This window comes from Vespa crabro, chromosome 25 (genome assembly GCF_910589235.1).
Source record: "Vespa crabro chromosome 25, iyVesCrab1.2, whole genome shotgun sequence".
NCBI classification, from domain to species: domain Eukaryota; kingdom Metazoa; phylum Arthropoda; class Insecta; order Hymenoptera; family Vespidae; genus Vespa; species Vespa crabro.
The window spans coordinates 2,059,987-2,073,180 of record NC_060979.1 but is presented as its reverse complement, the minus strand read 5'-3'; the positions used below and the strand labels follow the sequence as shown (position 1 = coordinate 2,073,180).

At 27.3% G+C, this 13,194-nt stretch overlaps 2 protein-coding genes across 2 annotated transcripts; one reads left to right on the top strand and one right to left on the bottom strand.

The window, feature by feature from the left end:
• Positions 1–8: 8 nt before the first annotated feature.
• Positions 9–1,083, bottom strand: LOC124432423 (transmembrane protein 14C). Its single transcript, XM_046981389.1, has 3 exons — positions 747–1,083; positions 316–505; positions 9–190 (listed from the first exon to the last, which is right to left on the bottom strand). The coding sequence occupies exons 1-3, from the start codon at positions 820–822 to the stop codon at positions 130–132; spliced, it is 327 nt and encodes a 108-aa protein (XP_046837345.1). The 5' UTR covers positions 823–1,083; the 3' UTR covers positions 9–129.
• Positions 1,084–1,853: 770 nt separating this feature from the next.
• Positions 1,854–4,181, top strand: LOC124432422 (glutamate--cysteine ligase regulatory subunit). The gene is made up of 6 exons (XM_046981388.1): positions 1,854–2,263; positions 2,539–2,601; positions 2,787–2,904; positions 2,985–3,184; positions 3,324–3,438; positions 3,612–4,181. The coding sequence occupies exons 1-6, from the start codon at positions 2,177–2,179 to the stop codon at positions 3,761–3,763; spliced, it is 735 nt and encodes a 244-aa protein (XP_046837344.1). The 5' UTR covers positions 1,854–2,176; the 3' UTR covers positions 3,764–4,181.
• Positions 4,182–13,194: the final 9,013 nt, after the last annotated feature.

Below are 13,194 nucleotides of genomic sequence, written 5' to 3'. Positions count from 1 at the left end.
TAGATAGATAGATAGATATATATATATATATACTTTGGAACTAAATACAATATTTTTTACATTTGAGATTTGATTATATAGGTATATATAAATATATGTGTGTGTGTATATCTGTTGAATGCTTATAGTTTAATCTGCTTTTACAGGTGGTGAAAAATATCTTGTGACTATCCTTACTATCATTGCAGCGCTATAAAAATAACAAAATATGTTACTTAATCTTAATTCAATATTAAAACAAATGATATATAATATATATATATATATATATATATATATATATATATATATGTATATATGTATGTATATATATACCTCAATATTGTTATCACTCCAGCTGGCATAATCTTTCCAGTGTTATAAAAACGATATCCCATAAGACCACCTAACGTTGTAGTTGTTCCTAATAAAACTCCAACGTTGGTTGGATCCACAGATGTTTGAAAAGCTCCATAGCTAAGTGCAGATCCAAAAAACAATCCAGCAGCAAGTGACGGAATAGAATCTATATAAAGTAAGTACTTATAAGAATGATAATAACTGTATCATATTAACTGAAAATATTTATACTTTATTTATATAATATTTTCTTATCGTAGTTATCTTAATAGTACATAACAGGAAGAAACCATTTAATAATATTGATAATAAAATTATATGTGTATATATATGTATGTAATATGTGTGTGTGTGTGTGTGTGTGTGTAATAAAATAATAATAATAATAATAATAATAATAAACTTACGTGATTTTACGTAACCTAAAATACCACCACCGGCAACAACCGCGGCATAAGCAAATGCAGGAATATCAATCGGCATTTTTGTAATTTTTAATTTTTTTTTTTTTTTTTTATTTATTTATTTCCTTTTATTACACACTCCTGGAGACACTCCTATTGGAATGATGATTATCTCAAATTGATGATACAATAATGATAATCAATATCAGTTTCTTTTGCTTATCACCGTTTTAACGTCGTGGTTTAACTGATTTAAAGAGTTGACATTTTGTTTAACAGTTAACACTGTAACTGCTTTTTTCGTTTTCGATTTGTTTTTATAGAATTCTAGAACGTTATATGGCTGAAAACAGAACAATGACAATTCATTTGTCGAATTGACCAATGAAAATTACTTTATTTTGTAACTGACCAATCAGATTCTTCGTATTGAAAATACCGCGAAATTCAATTTTCTTCTTGTGATTATATATGAAAAATATTGTATTTATTAATTAATTGGAATAATCTATGATATTTTAATTTAAGAAAGATTGTTCTTTCTCTCTCTCTCTTTCTCTCTCTCTCTTTTAATGTAATTCATCGTTTTATTTATAATAATTATTGTTATTCATGGGCGTGTCCGTGAAACAAAAATTCCGCGAAATTTGAATTTTCTTTCTACGAACCATACGTAAGAGAAAGTTTCTCTAAATAAAATAACATAATTATTTTAATAATTGATAATTTGTTTTATTCATTTACGACAAAATTAGAATCTCTTTGTTCTTTTTCTTCTTTATAACGATAATTATTGTTTCGTAAAAATTAATATATATATATATTTTTTTTTCTTTTAAATAATTTATCACTTATTACAAATAGAATAAAAATGTAACAAATTTTCAAAAATCAATTCATTCGTAAATTATTATTATTATTATTATTATTATTATTATTTTTTTTTTTTTATTTTTTAATAATCTCATTATTTAAATCTATCGTCAATTATAAGATTCAAAATATTAAACATTATTAAATATTAATAATTAACTTCAATAAATAATTTTATCAGTCAATGCATCATATTTATCGTATATCATAGATAATACCTATAGTATGACGTAATAGATTTGAATAACTCATTGTTTGTACATGATACAATTGAATTGTCATTCTGTACTTGATAACTTGTGAAAAAGAACTATCATGTATGATTAATGGTTGGGTAATACCATTTCATTAAAGAGTAGATTTTCTTTATCTGTCGAGTGTCGTAATTGTCAATATCATATTTTCTAATATCACGCAATAGTGAATACTTTACATAGAGTGAAAGAGAGAGTGTATAAAAGTGATAGGAGGAAAGAGAGAGAAAGAGAGAAAAAAGGAAAAAAAAAAAAACAAGATAAAAAATTGTATCTTTTTTAATATTACTTATTTAAACAATTAAAATGTCTCATAATTTATTAATTAATACTGGCAATATACTTTCTTTAGATGAAGCTAAAAAAAAGGCCAGTCAAAATACGAGGGATGAGGTTAGTAAACAATTATTATTTTTGAAAAACAATTTTTCAATATGTTATAATATTGTACTTTTTTTTTTGTTTTTTGTTTTTTTTTTTAATAAATCTATCATAATTTCTTTTAATTTTCTTTTTTCTTCTTTTCTTCTCCTTTTTTTTTTTTCTTGTTAGGTTATGTTTATTGATCTTTCAATTTTATTCATTTATATATATCCTTTGGTTTCAAATAATGATATGTGTGTTCTTTTTTTTTTTCATTTTCTTTTTCTCTTCTTCTTCTTTTCTAGTTAGTAGATACATTAAAGATCATTCTGAGAGAGGAAGAGAATCAAGGAGACAACATTGTGTTTGTAAGTAAATGATTATCTCAATATTCAAATACTTTATCCTCAGTTAAAGATGAGATATTAATATATTAACATTATATAATATATAATATTATCAGGTATATATATATATATATCTAGATATATATGTATATTTACATATATATATATATATATATATCTGATAATGTTAACATTTTAATATACAGATGAATGGTATTGGAGATATTGGTATTGAAAATACTGAAAGAGCAGAATTGAAAGTAACTGTGAAAGTTTTTGTTTCATCTCCTGAAGCTGATACATTAAAGGAAGCATTAAATAAAGGTATATTAATGTACATATATACAATATATCTGTATGTGTTATCTTTAAATATATAAATATTATTAAGTTAAAACTTTTAGTCTTTGAGAATTTGAACACGGATAAGATTGAATCCTTGGTGATTGCTTATAGCACTAAAGATGATTCTGAAGATATATTAACGTCTTTAAAATCTTTATGGAGAGCTGTAGAAGAATATGTTAAAATTGGAAAATTGTCTAGCGTTGGATTGAGCGATTTAAATACTAATACTTTCATTGAACTTTTTCAATGGGCCAATGTAAGTGATATTATTACATTTTCTCCTTATCCTTCTTCTTCTTCTTTTTTTTTCTTCTTTTTTTTTTTCTTCTTTTATATAAATAAATTGTATTCATTTTATAATACCATATAAACAAAAATTATTTATTCTTATACAGATTAAGCCTGATATTGTACAAATTAATTTGGCTACCTGTTGCGTTGTTCCACCAGCCTTACAAGAATTTTCTAAAGCAAATGATGTACAATTATTAACTCACAGTGATCCATCTGGTAAATATTATTAATAAATATATACAATAAATAGATTATTATTATTATTATTATTATTATTATTATTATTATTATTATTGTTGTTGTTGTTGTTGTTGTTGTTGTTGTTGTTGTTGTTATTATTATTATTATCTTGATGATCTCTAACATAGTTTTGTTTTTTTAATTTGTAGAAATTTTACCAGAAGATGTATTAAAGGAAATATTTGGTTTACCGGTGTCATTACATTGGGTTGTTAAATATCAAATACATCTTAAATGTCGTGGTATATTAACCTCAAAAGGATACTTAATTTATATTAAAAAATTATTAACCCGTAATTAATAATTATTATTTATAGAAAATGACTTAGATAATAATCGACGATGATCTTTAACGTATTTTAATTTCACAAATGTGGGTACATCACAAATGTATATTTTAATATATAAATGCGGTTTAATTGAATGCTACTTAATGTTTAGAAAAAAGTAGATATAAAAAGAAAAATAATTTAAAAAAAAATATATATATATATATATATATGTGTGTGTGTGTATGTGTGTGTATATATGTATACACGATACTATGTATTCTCAGTACTTGCACTCAAGCAGCAGCAGCAGCAGCAGCAGCAGCATAAGTTGTACTTATAGAATGTAAATACACAAAGACAAAATGCATTTTTAAAAATAAACATATTTTTCTGATTTAACATTATATAGAAGTATTACAAAAATATATATAAACAATTTAATGTGAATCTTTTTCAACTTATTTAAGCAACATGATCTAATATAATTTTATATCATTTTTATCAACTTTTAATATACATCAAAGATGTATTATTTTAAAACTTGTGAAATAATAGATTGTAGATAAGAAATATGTTTTATTGTACATATAAATGTTCAAGAGAAATTAATAAAAAAAATAAAAGTGAGAAGACATTGATTAGTATTGTTTATGTGATACACTTAAATATGATTCAACGATAATTATAATTCTATTTTAAATTTGTGATATTTTTCATCTAATCTTTGAATGATAAGAGTAAATAAATAATCTTTTCTTTTTTTATTTTTATATTAAAGCAAAAGTTAAAAAAATTTTTCATATACCTTTAATGAAATACATTGATAAATAAATTAATAAATTTGATCATTCGTAGGTATTTCGCAATCATTGCTACTAAGAAGGATACCAAGTAATCATTTATGCGTATATTCCAAGCATTGAATTTTTTTCATCTAATTCTTACATGGTAAGTAAATAAATATTTTATAATATTAAAATTATGTCACTTAAATATATATATATTATAATAATTAATATAAATAATTAATATTATTAAGATATTAAAATGACAAAAGAAGGAAGAAGGCAAAAAGATTTTTTCTTATTAAATTAAAAAGTTCAGAAAAAATTTGCAAAAAGATATTAAAATAAATTAACAAAATTTCATATATCTATTAAAAATAATATTAAATGCGTTAAAGGATTAAAGAAATTTTTTGTATTAAAAAAATAAGAAAAACAAAAAAAGAAAAAGACAAAAAAGAGAAAAAAAGAAAGAGAATAATATTAATATATATATATATATATATATATATATATATATATATAATATTTATTTAATATATTAATAATAATATATTAAAATTAATAATAATATTTATATAATATATTAAATTATATAAATTATATAAAATTAATAATAATATTTATATGATATATTAAATACACACACACGCATACGCACATATATTATTATTAAAATTAAAAGTAAAAGGAAGAAAGGAAGAATTATCCGAATTAAGAAAAAAAAAAAAAAAAAAAAAAAAAGACAAGTATCAACAAACAAATGTACAAAAGACGTATATCGTCCAATGACAAAACAATATTATATCATTCACACCCATTGAAAAATAATAAATATGAGAAAGAAATGTCTCTTTCTACGCTTACTAGGAATACAATAAGAACAAGAGATTCAAAGGAAGAAAAAGAAAAAAAGAAGAAAAAAAAGAGAAAAAAAAATCCTATATACATGCGTGTGTTCAACCATCATAGACGTCGTTCAAAATATATACACACATACATACATACAAACATTCATACAACATACATATATATATATATATATATATATGTGGCACAAGTTTCGTTTTGTTAGTAGCAGCTACGTTGCTGTAGCATCAGCATCATCAGCATCACCAGCAAGCATCACCAACAGCTACAGCAACAGCTATAGAAGCTACAGGTATACAGCAGCTACCTTCAGAATCTTCTCTCCCTTTCCCTACATTGGTTGCTACCTTTCTGCTGCTGTTCTGATCCTCCTCCCTTTCTTACATTGCTGTACCTTTCCTGCCGTTGGGTCTCCCTTTTGCGTTTAAGCCGCACCGCGTGGCAGTGAACATAAGAGGGATAGGGAGAGAGAGAGAGACTGAGACAGAAACAGAGAGAAAGAAAGAGAGAGAGGGAATGGAGGAGTTAAACTGGAGGATTTGGTGGGGTGATGAGGGAATGTAAAAGGAGCTCACATGAGGAAAGGATGGAGAGAACGGGACCATAAGGGAGTGGATATAACGTAAACGTTCTTCTTGTCCTTTTCTTTCTTTCGTTTTTTCCACACATACGCACTGTCCCTTTCCAATGTTCGTTATTCTAATATTTCTTTCTCTTTCTCAACCTACTCCCTCTTCTTCTTCTTCTTCTACTTCTTCTTCCTCTTCTTCTTCTTCTTCTTCTTCTTCTTCTTCTTCTTCTTCTTCTTCGTTCAGTTCTGTTCTGTGTAAAGAGTAGCCGCTGTGTTAGCTCCTTCTTCCTTTAGTAAAGAGAAAGAGAAAAAGATATATATATATATATAGAGAGAGAGAGAGAGAGAGAATGCGAACCCCAACGATACTATGTTATGCCTGTGGAGCTTGGCTCTGACATACTTTGTATGTTAATGCCACATAATGTCGGTTTTGTTCCTCTTTTCAGCATTTATTTGTTTCGGCTTCTCTTCTGACTTTAGACTTTTTTTCTCTCCCTCTTCTCTCTCTCTCTCTCTCTCTCTCCCTCCCTCCCCTTGCCCCCTGTACCTCCTCATCACCCTTACTCTCACCCCTTTCTTTTATTTCATCTCCTATTCTCTCTTTCTCTCTTTGATTTTTTTCAATCATGATCTATATCCAGAAATGTAATAAAACAAATTTGTTATAGCTTGTTTTTCTTCCTCTCGTTGAATATAAAGACATAAAGATTGTTTCTTTTTATAAATTTATTATATTATTTTGCTTATAATGATTAATGCATAAGTTCTTGCTTTTGGGATATTCCTTATTATTTTTTTTTTTTTTTTTTTTTTAATCTACTCCGATATGAAGTGAATCATTCGTCTTTATCAATTTTCTTTCGATGCAATGTGTGTGTGTGTGTGTGTGTGTGTGTATGTGTGTTAAGTTTTTGTCCTATGACTGTTATCGGGGATAAAAAAAATGCTCGAAGGAATTTGATAGATACGTTTTGGAATTAATTAAATTGCATTACATTGTTAAAATAGAATCATTAATTTGATCGATTTGATTGAATTTATCGATGGATTAATATTATGATCGATTGTGCATTGTTTGGTGATAAATTATTTAAGTGGGGAAAAAACGGAGTCTTTGTTTTATTTTTTAACTTTTATCTTCAGTTTCGAGAGAAAAAGAGAGATAGACGGATAGATATATAGATAATATTATTATGGATATTAATTTTTATTTTTATTTTTTTTATTTTTTTTTCTTTTTTTTTTTTTTTTTTTTTAGATACGAGTGGATATTAAATTTGATGATTGTTATTAAGTTCATTATGAAGTTCGCGTAAAATTTATTGTATCGCAGATAGAAATTTGTTGATAAAAGAATTTGTTTATAATCCTTTGGTAGATCCATTGATACATTTATTATACTTAAGTTATTCATATTGAATTTAATAGATTCAATATCAAATTTGATATCGGTATGGAAATTGTCACGTAATAAAATTTTTTTTATAAATTTAATATGTTATTTATTTTCTAATATGATAATGAAAAGGAATGAAAAATGAGATTTAATTGATTTATGATATACATTTCGAATATATTATCTGATTATTTGGAGAACATAATCGATACTAAAAAATCTTTTTATTTTTACAAAGAGTTATCAGCGAATATCTACAATTTGATATTTATATTCTTATGATTAATGATATTATTTACTTTTTTTTTTCTTTTTCTTTTTGTGATATCAAGATATTGAGTAAATAAAAATGTGATTAATTTTAATTAATTCATGATAACTTAATTCATTAATATAATCCATAATATTGTAAGGAATTATGAATGAATATTAATAACAAGTTGAATCATTACATTTCAATGATTCATAACATTTTAATTATTCTTATATATAATATTGTATAATATAATAATATTATAATAAGTTTAATAATTTGAAGAAAACACAATCTACAATATTATAACAAATTATTTTTAAAATTATGAAAGAAAGAAAAAAAAAAGAATAAACAAATATAAATAAATCAAAAAACATAAAATGAATTCTTAATTTCTCTAAAATCTAATCGTACAAACGTTTTTCTCTTTTTTATTAATTAATATTAATACTAATGATAGTTAAAATATTGTAAATAATTAGTTGTAATTAATAATGAACACGACGTTACATCGTTCTCTTTAATAAAATAGAATTAGAACAATTTTATTTTTTAATATATGAATAAACTTTTAGACGGGCCATAGTTATATCTTCAAGATAACGTAATTATTTTGACAAACTGCAGTTTGAAATTTTTTCTATTGAGTAATTGCATCCATTTTTTTTCTATTTCTCTTCTTTTTAGAATATATTTTCTTTATCTAAAGAAGTTTTCTTTATTTCAGGATATTCAGGATAATACTTGATCTTTCAAAAGTGATAAAATATTTGATTTGAAAAGCTGATGAATTTGAAATTGAAAGAGGGAGAGATGAATGAAATTTCCAAATCTGTCAAATTTGATTTGAATACAAATTTAATTCTCAGTACAAAATCTATAATAATAATAGTAGTAATAATGATGGTAATATAAGTACATAGTAGTAGTAAAGGTATTAATATATACAAATATATATGTATATTAATATATATATTAATAGTATCAGTAATAATAATAATATTAATACATAATATTATTTGTAATAATGGTAATATTAATATATATTAATAGTATCAGTAATAATAATAATATTAGTACATAATATTATTTGTAATAATGGTAATATTAATATATATTAATAGTATCAATAATAATAATAATATTAGTACATAATATTATTTGTAATAATAGTAATATTAATATGTATTAATAGTATCAGTAATAATAGTAATATTAATAAATAATATTATCAGTAGTAATGATGGTATTGCTAAATAGTATTAGCAGTACTAAAGGTAATATTAGTAAATAATAATAATAGTAGTAGTAGTAGTAGTAATAGTAATAGTAGTAATAGTAGTAGTAGTAATAGTACTAGTACTAGTAGTGGTGGTAGCCGCATGCCGCATGTAATATAGACCTGCTGGTACCTGCTGCGATCCAACCTGGCGTTGACAGGTGATGCAGTCGCGGAATTGCCCTTCGCCATCGACCGCATCTCACGGATGTGCTCCTGAGCAAAGTACCTCCTACCCGTTGATGTCTCTCCCTAACCACAATAAGAGAATAAAGAGAGAGAGAGAGAGAGAGAGAATGAGAAGAGAGAAAGAGAAATAGAGGAAGAGAGAAAGAAAGAAGGAGACAGTGACAGAGATAGAGACAGAGCTAGAATCAAAGCTAGAGAGAGAGAGAGAGAGAGAGAAGGACAAAAGGATGAAAAGAGAAAGATAAAAGATCCGGAAAAGACGTATGTATGTAAGAATAACAGAGAGAGACAGAGAGAGAGAGAGAGAGAGAGAAGAGTAAACAGCAAGGATCGACGAAGAAGTAGCTTCTGCATCGGCATCAGCATCACCCAAACAGAGCCAGCAGCAACAGCAGCAAGTAGCAAGTAGCAAGTAGCAGCAGCAACAGCAGCAGCAGCAAGCAGCAGAGTATACGCAAAAGCTCCCTTCTGTTAGGGTCCCGACGCGATGCAAAGACGGGGTATAAATAAGCGGCTGTCGTTTGCGGAAGCAGAAAACGGGCAAAAGGATAGAAATAAAGAAGAAGAAGAAGAAGAGGAAGAAGAAGAAGAAGAAGAAGAAGATAAAGAAGAAGAAGAAGAAGAAGAAGATAAATAAGAAGAAAAGGAACCAACCAAAGGAGAAAGGAATAAATAAGTTTAGTGTAGAGAGAGAGAGAGAGAGAGAGAGAGAGAGAGAGAGAGAGAGAAAGAGAGATAGGGAAATGGTAAAGAATGAGTTGAAAAGAGACACACGCATATACGTACATATATATATATATATATATATATATATATATATATATATATATATATGTATGTATGTTTGTATGTATGTATATATGTATATGTAAGCAATACATAGGACTAAAAGGGAACTCTTCTACCTACCTACCTACCTACCTACCTACCTACCTACCTACCTACCTACCTACCTACCTACCTACCTACCTACCTACCTACCTACCTACCTTCTCCTTTCCCCCCTTCCTCCACCCTTTCGATCTACTAACTTTTGCGGTATACGAGAGAGAGTCACCGCATTAAAAAAAAGAAAGGAAGGAAAGAGAGAGAGAGAAAAAAAAAACAAAGAGGAAGAAAGAGGAAGAAAAAAATGTTTCCATCGTTCCTCCTTTCTGTATACGGCAGGTGTGTACCACCTCTCCTCGTTATCCTGAGACTTCAAGAGGAGGAAGTCGCGACACCTTACGTACGTATTCTCTCTCTCTCTCTCTCTCTCTCTCTCTCTCTCTCTCTCTCTCTCTCTCTATGTCTCTATGTCTCTCTCTCTCTCTCCGTCTGTCTCTTTTGCTCTATGAAATAAAGACATGTGAAGTTTTTGATTGTATCATTCTTTCTATTTTTTTTTGTCTTTCTTTCTTTTTCTTTTTTTTTCTTTTTTTTTTTTCTTTTGAATTTCAGATGGTTTTTTTTTTTTTTTTTCTTTTACAAAGTATTATAAGACGACACGTGATTAAAATCACAGAGCTAAATTCGTGTGAATTTTTTGGATAGAAATTAAAGCGAGCAAAGGGGGAAGTTTTATGGCTTGAATGATGACGGCCGAGTGGAGGAGGGGGAGGGGGATAGAGAAAGGAAGGTAGAAAATTAATTGATCATTTTAGAACATTTTTTATTTTATACTTTTATCTTTTTTTCTTCCTTTTTTTTTTTTTTCTTTCTTCCTTTCTTCTATTTCAATTCTTATTTCGTTTTATTTTATTTTATTTTATTTTATTTTTCTTAAATGCAGAAAGAAAATTATTACAGGAGAAATTAAAATTTTTCTTCTTTTTCTTCTTTTTTTTTTTTCCTTTTTCTTTTTTTTTTCACGTACGGTATACAGTAAATCTCAGTTTTACGTCGCAATTTTGTTCTATTTTATTTCCCTTTATTTTATTTGTTCATTTGTCATTTGTTTTCTTTCATTTGATTTTATTTTTCTTAACCGAAGAAGAGAAAAAAAATTACTCCACGAGAAATTCTAATTTTTCTTCTTCTATTTTTTTCTTTTCCTTTTTCCTTTTTTTCTTCTTTTTTTCTTTCATGCACGTTACAACGTAAGTTTCAGTTTCTTTTTTTTCTTTTTTTTTCTGTTATGTCGCAATTTTGTCTCGTTTTATTTTGCTTCGTACGTTTTGTTTTATTTTATTTTATTTTTTTAAGTCGAAATATCGACGATACGGCGCAGTCATTCGTAAATCTTTAGTTTCTTCGATTTCTTGGAACATCGATTGTGTCGGATCGTCGCCATTATTTCGAAGGATCGCAACATCTGAAATGAAAAATATCGATCGATTTACTCGTGAAAATGTATTTGCTTAAAATGTACAATTTTCGATTATCATTGGTAAATAAATAAATGTCGATAGCTCGAATAAATAAATTCGAACAAATAAATAAATGGCGACAGTGGAAGGAATTTGTTTTTATTAAGAAACAGAAGAAAAAAAAAAAAAAAAAAAAGAAAAAAAGAATAACTTTAAAAATGTGTCCATGAATGATCAAATAATTGAAGATATCGAAAAAAGATCTAAATGATCTCTATTACATAAATTTTAATTCGAACGATTACAACATACGAATATCACTTTTGAATATAGTCAAATAATATATTATTTTTAACAAAAATTAAGGTAAAAATTTCAAATTAATTTCATATTATTTAAAATTGAAATTCAATGTAATTAGAATTTCAAAATTTTAACTTTAACGATCACCATAATATGTCTTTCAAATTTTCATTATAATTCGAACGATAACGACGTCGCTGTATTATTTTTAAACGTATTATTAAAAAACAAAAAAAAAAAACAAAAAAAAATATTAAGGCGTTAATTTCAAATAGTCTCATGTCATCAACGTAATTATAAACGAAGAAATTAATCATAAAATCAAAATCTAAATAATTTCAAAATCTAATTGGATTTAAAATTAGAATTCAAATGATTTCTATCAAATTTTCATTCTGAAATTTTTACGATTATAGCGAATTACTCGTTGTATTATGGAAAGAAAAAAGAAAAAAGAAAAAAGAAAAAAAGAAAAAAAGAGAGAAATTAAAGCGCTAATTTCAAATCGGAGAACGATCATCGGTATGATAATTAAAATGATAAATAGACCAAAAAGGAAAGGAAATGATTATAATCCAAATAATTTCTCTGAACGTAACTTTCGAAAAAAAATCAAATACGACTCCTATCTCTCTCTCTCTCTCTCTCTCTCTCTCTCTCTCTCTCTCTGTCTCTCTCTCTCTTTCTCTCTATCCAACTAATCTCGATATTGGCTGTTTCTTATCTTCGTCTGGATCTGGATCCTATTGATGCTAAATCGTATATTTGCATGCGCGCATCTCGAAAAGGGAAAAAACAAGAACAGAGAAGGAAAAAAGAAAAAAGGAAAAAAGAAAAAAACAAAACCAAACGAAATAAAACAAAAAGAAAAGATAAGAAAAGGGAAGAAAAAAGATATACGGAAAAAAATATAAAAGAACGACGACGAAAAAATAAAGAAGGGGAGTAGAAGACGGAGAAGAAGAAGAAGAAGAAGAAGAAGAAGAAGAAGAAGAAGCAGAAGAAGAAGAAGAAAGAGGAGGAGGAGGAGGAGGAGGAGGAGGAGGAGATTTTTCGGTGCGTGTATATCCTCAGAGAGAGAGCTACTCGTACGTACACAATTCACATAAGGAATATATGGTATGGAGTGTTGAAGTTGGTGATGGTAAAACGTTGGTTAGGGTTGAGGAGAAAGGAAAGAGAGAAAGAGAGAAAGAGAGAGAGAGAAAGAGAGGAGGGGGATGGGTAGAGGGGTTTGGCAGAGATACTAGTGGTGGGGCAAAAGGAGGTGAGGAGGGGCTGGGGGGGCTGGTGCGCGCCTTTCAGAGGGCGACGTTATACACTCTCATGCCATGCCGCTCACCTATGTGTCTCTTTCTCTTTCTCTCTTTCTCTCTCCCTCCTCTTTTTCTTTCTCTTTTTCTCTTTCAAAGAATAACAGAGAAGGAGAGAGTAAGAGAGAGAGAGAGAAAGAGAGAGATAGGTAGGTAGAACAGAGCGGAACCGAATGAAACGGAACACAGAAGCAAACCAAGAGAGAG

Bases quoted from the DNA above. Each gene is read 5' to 3' on its own strand.
- LOC124432422 (XM_046981388.1), top strand. From the start codon at position 2,177: ATGTCTCATAATTTATTAATTAATACTGGCAATATACTTTCTTTAGAT. The intron at 2,264-2,538 runs GTTAGTAAACAA...CTTCTTTTCTAG, and splicing joins GTCAAAATACGAGGGATGAG to TTAGTAGATACATTAAAGAT. The intron at 2,905-2,984 runs GTATATTAATGT...TAAAACTTTTAG, and splicing joins AAAGGAAGCATTAAATAAAG to TCTTTGAGAATTTGAACACG.
- LOC124432423 (XM_046981389.1), bottom strand. From the start codon at position 822: ATGCCGATTGATATTCCTGCATTTGCTTATGCCGCGGTTGTTGCCGGT. The intron at 506-746 runs GTAAGTTTATTA...TACTTTATATAG, and splicing joins TTTAGGTTACGTAAAATCAC to ATTCTATTCCGTCACTTGCT. The intron at 191-315 runs GTATATATATAC...TTATTTTTATAG, and splicing joins GGAGTGATAACAATATTGAG to CGCTGCAATGATAGTAAGGA.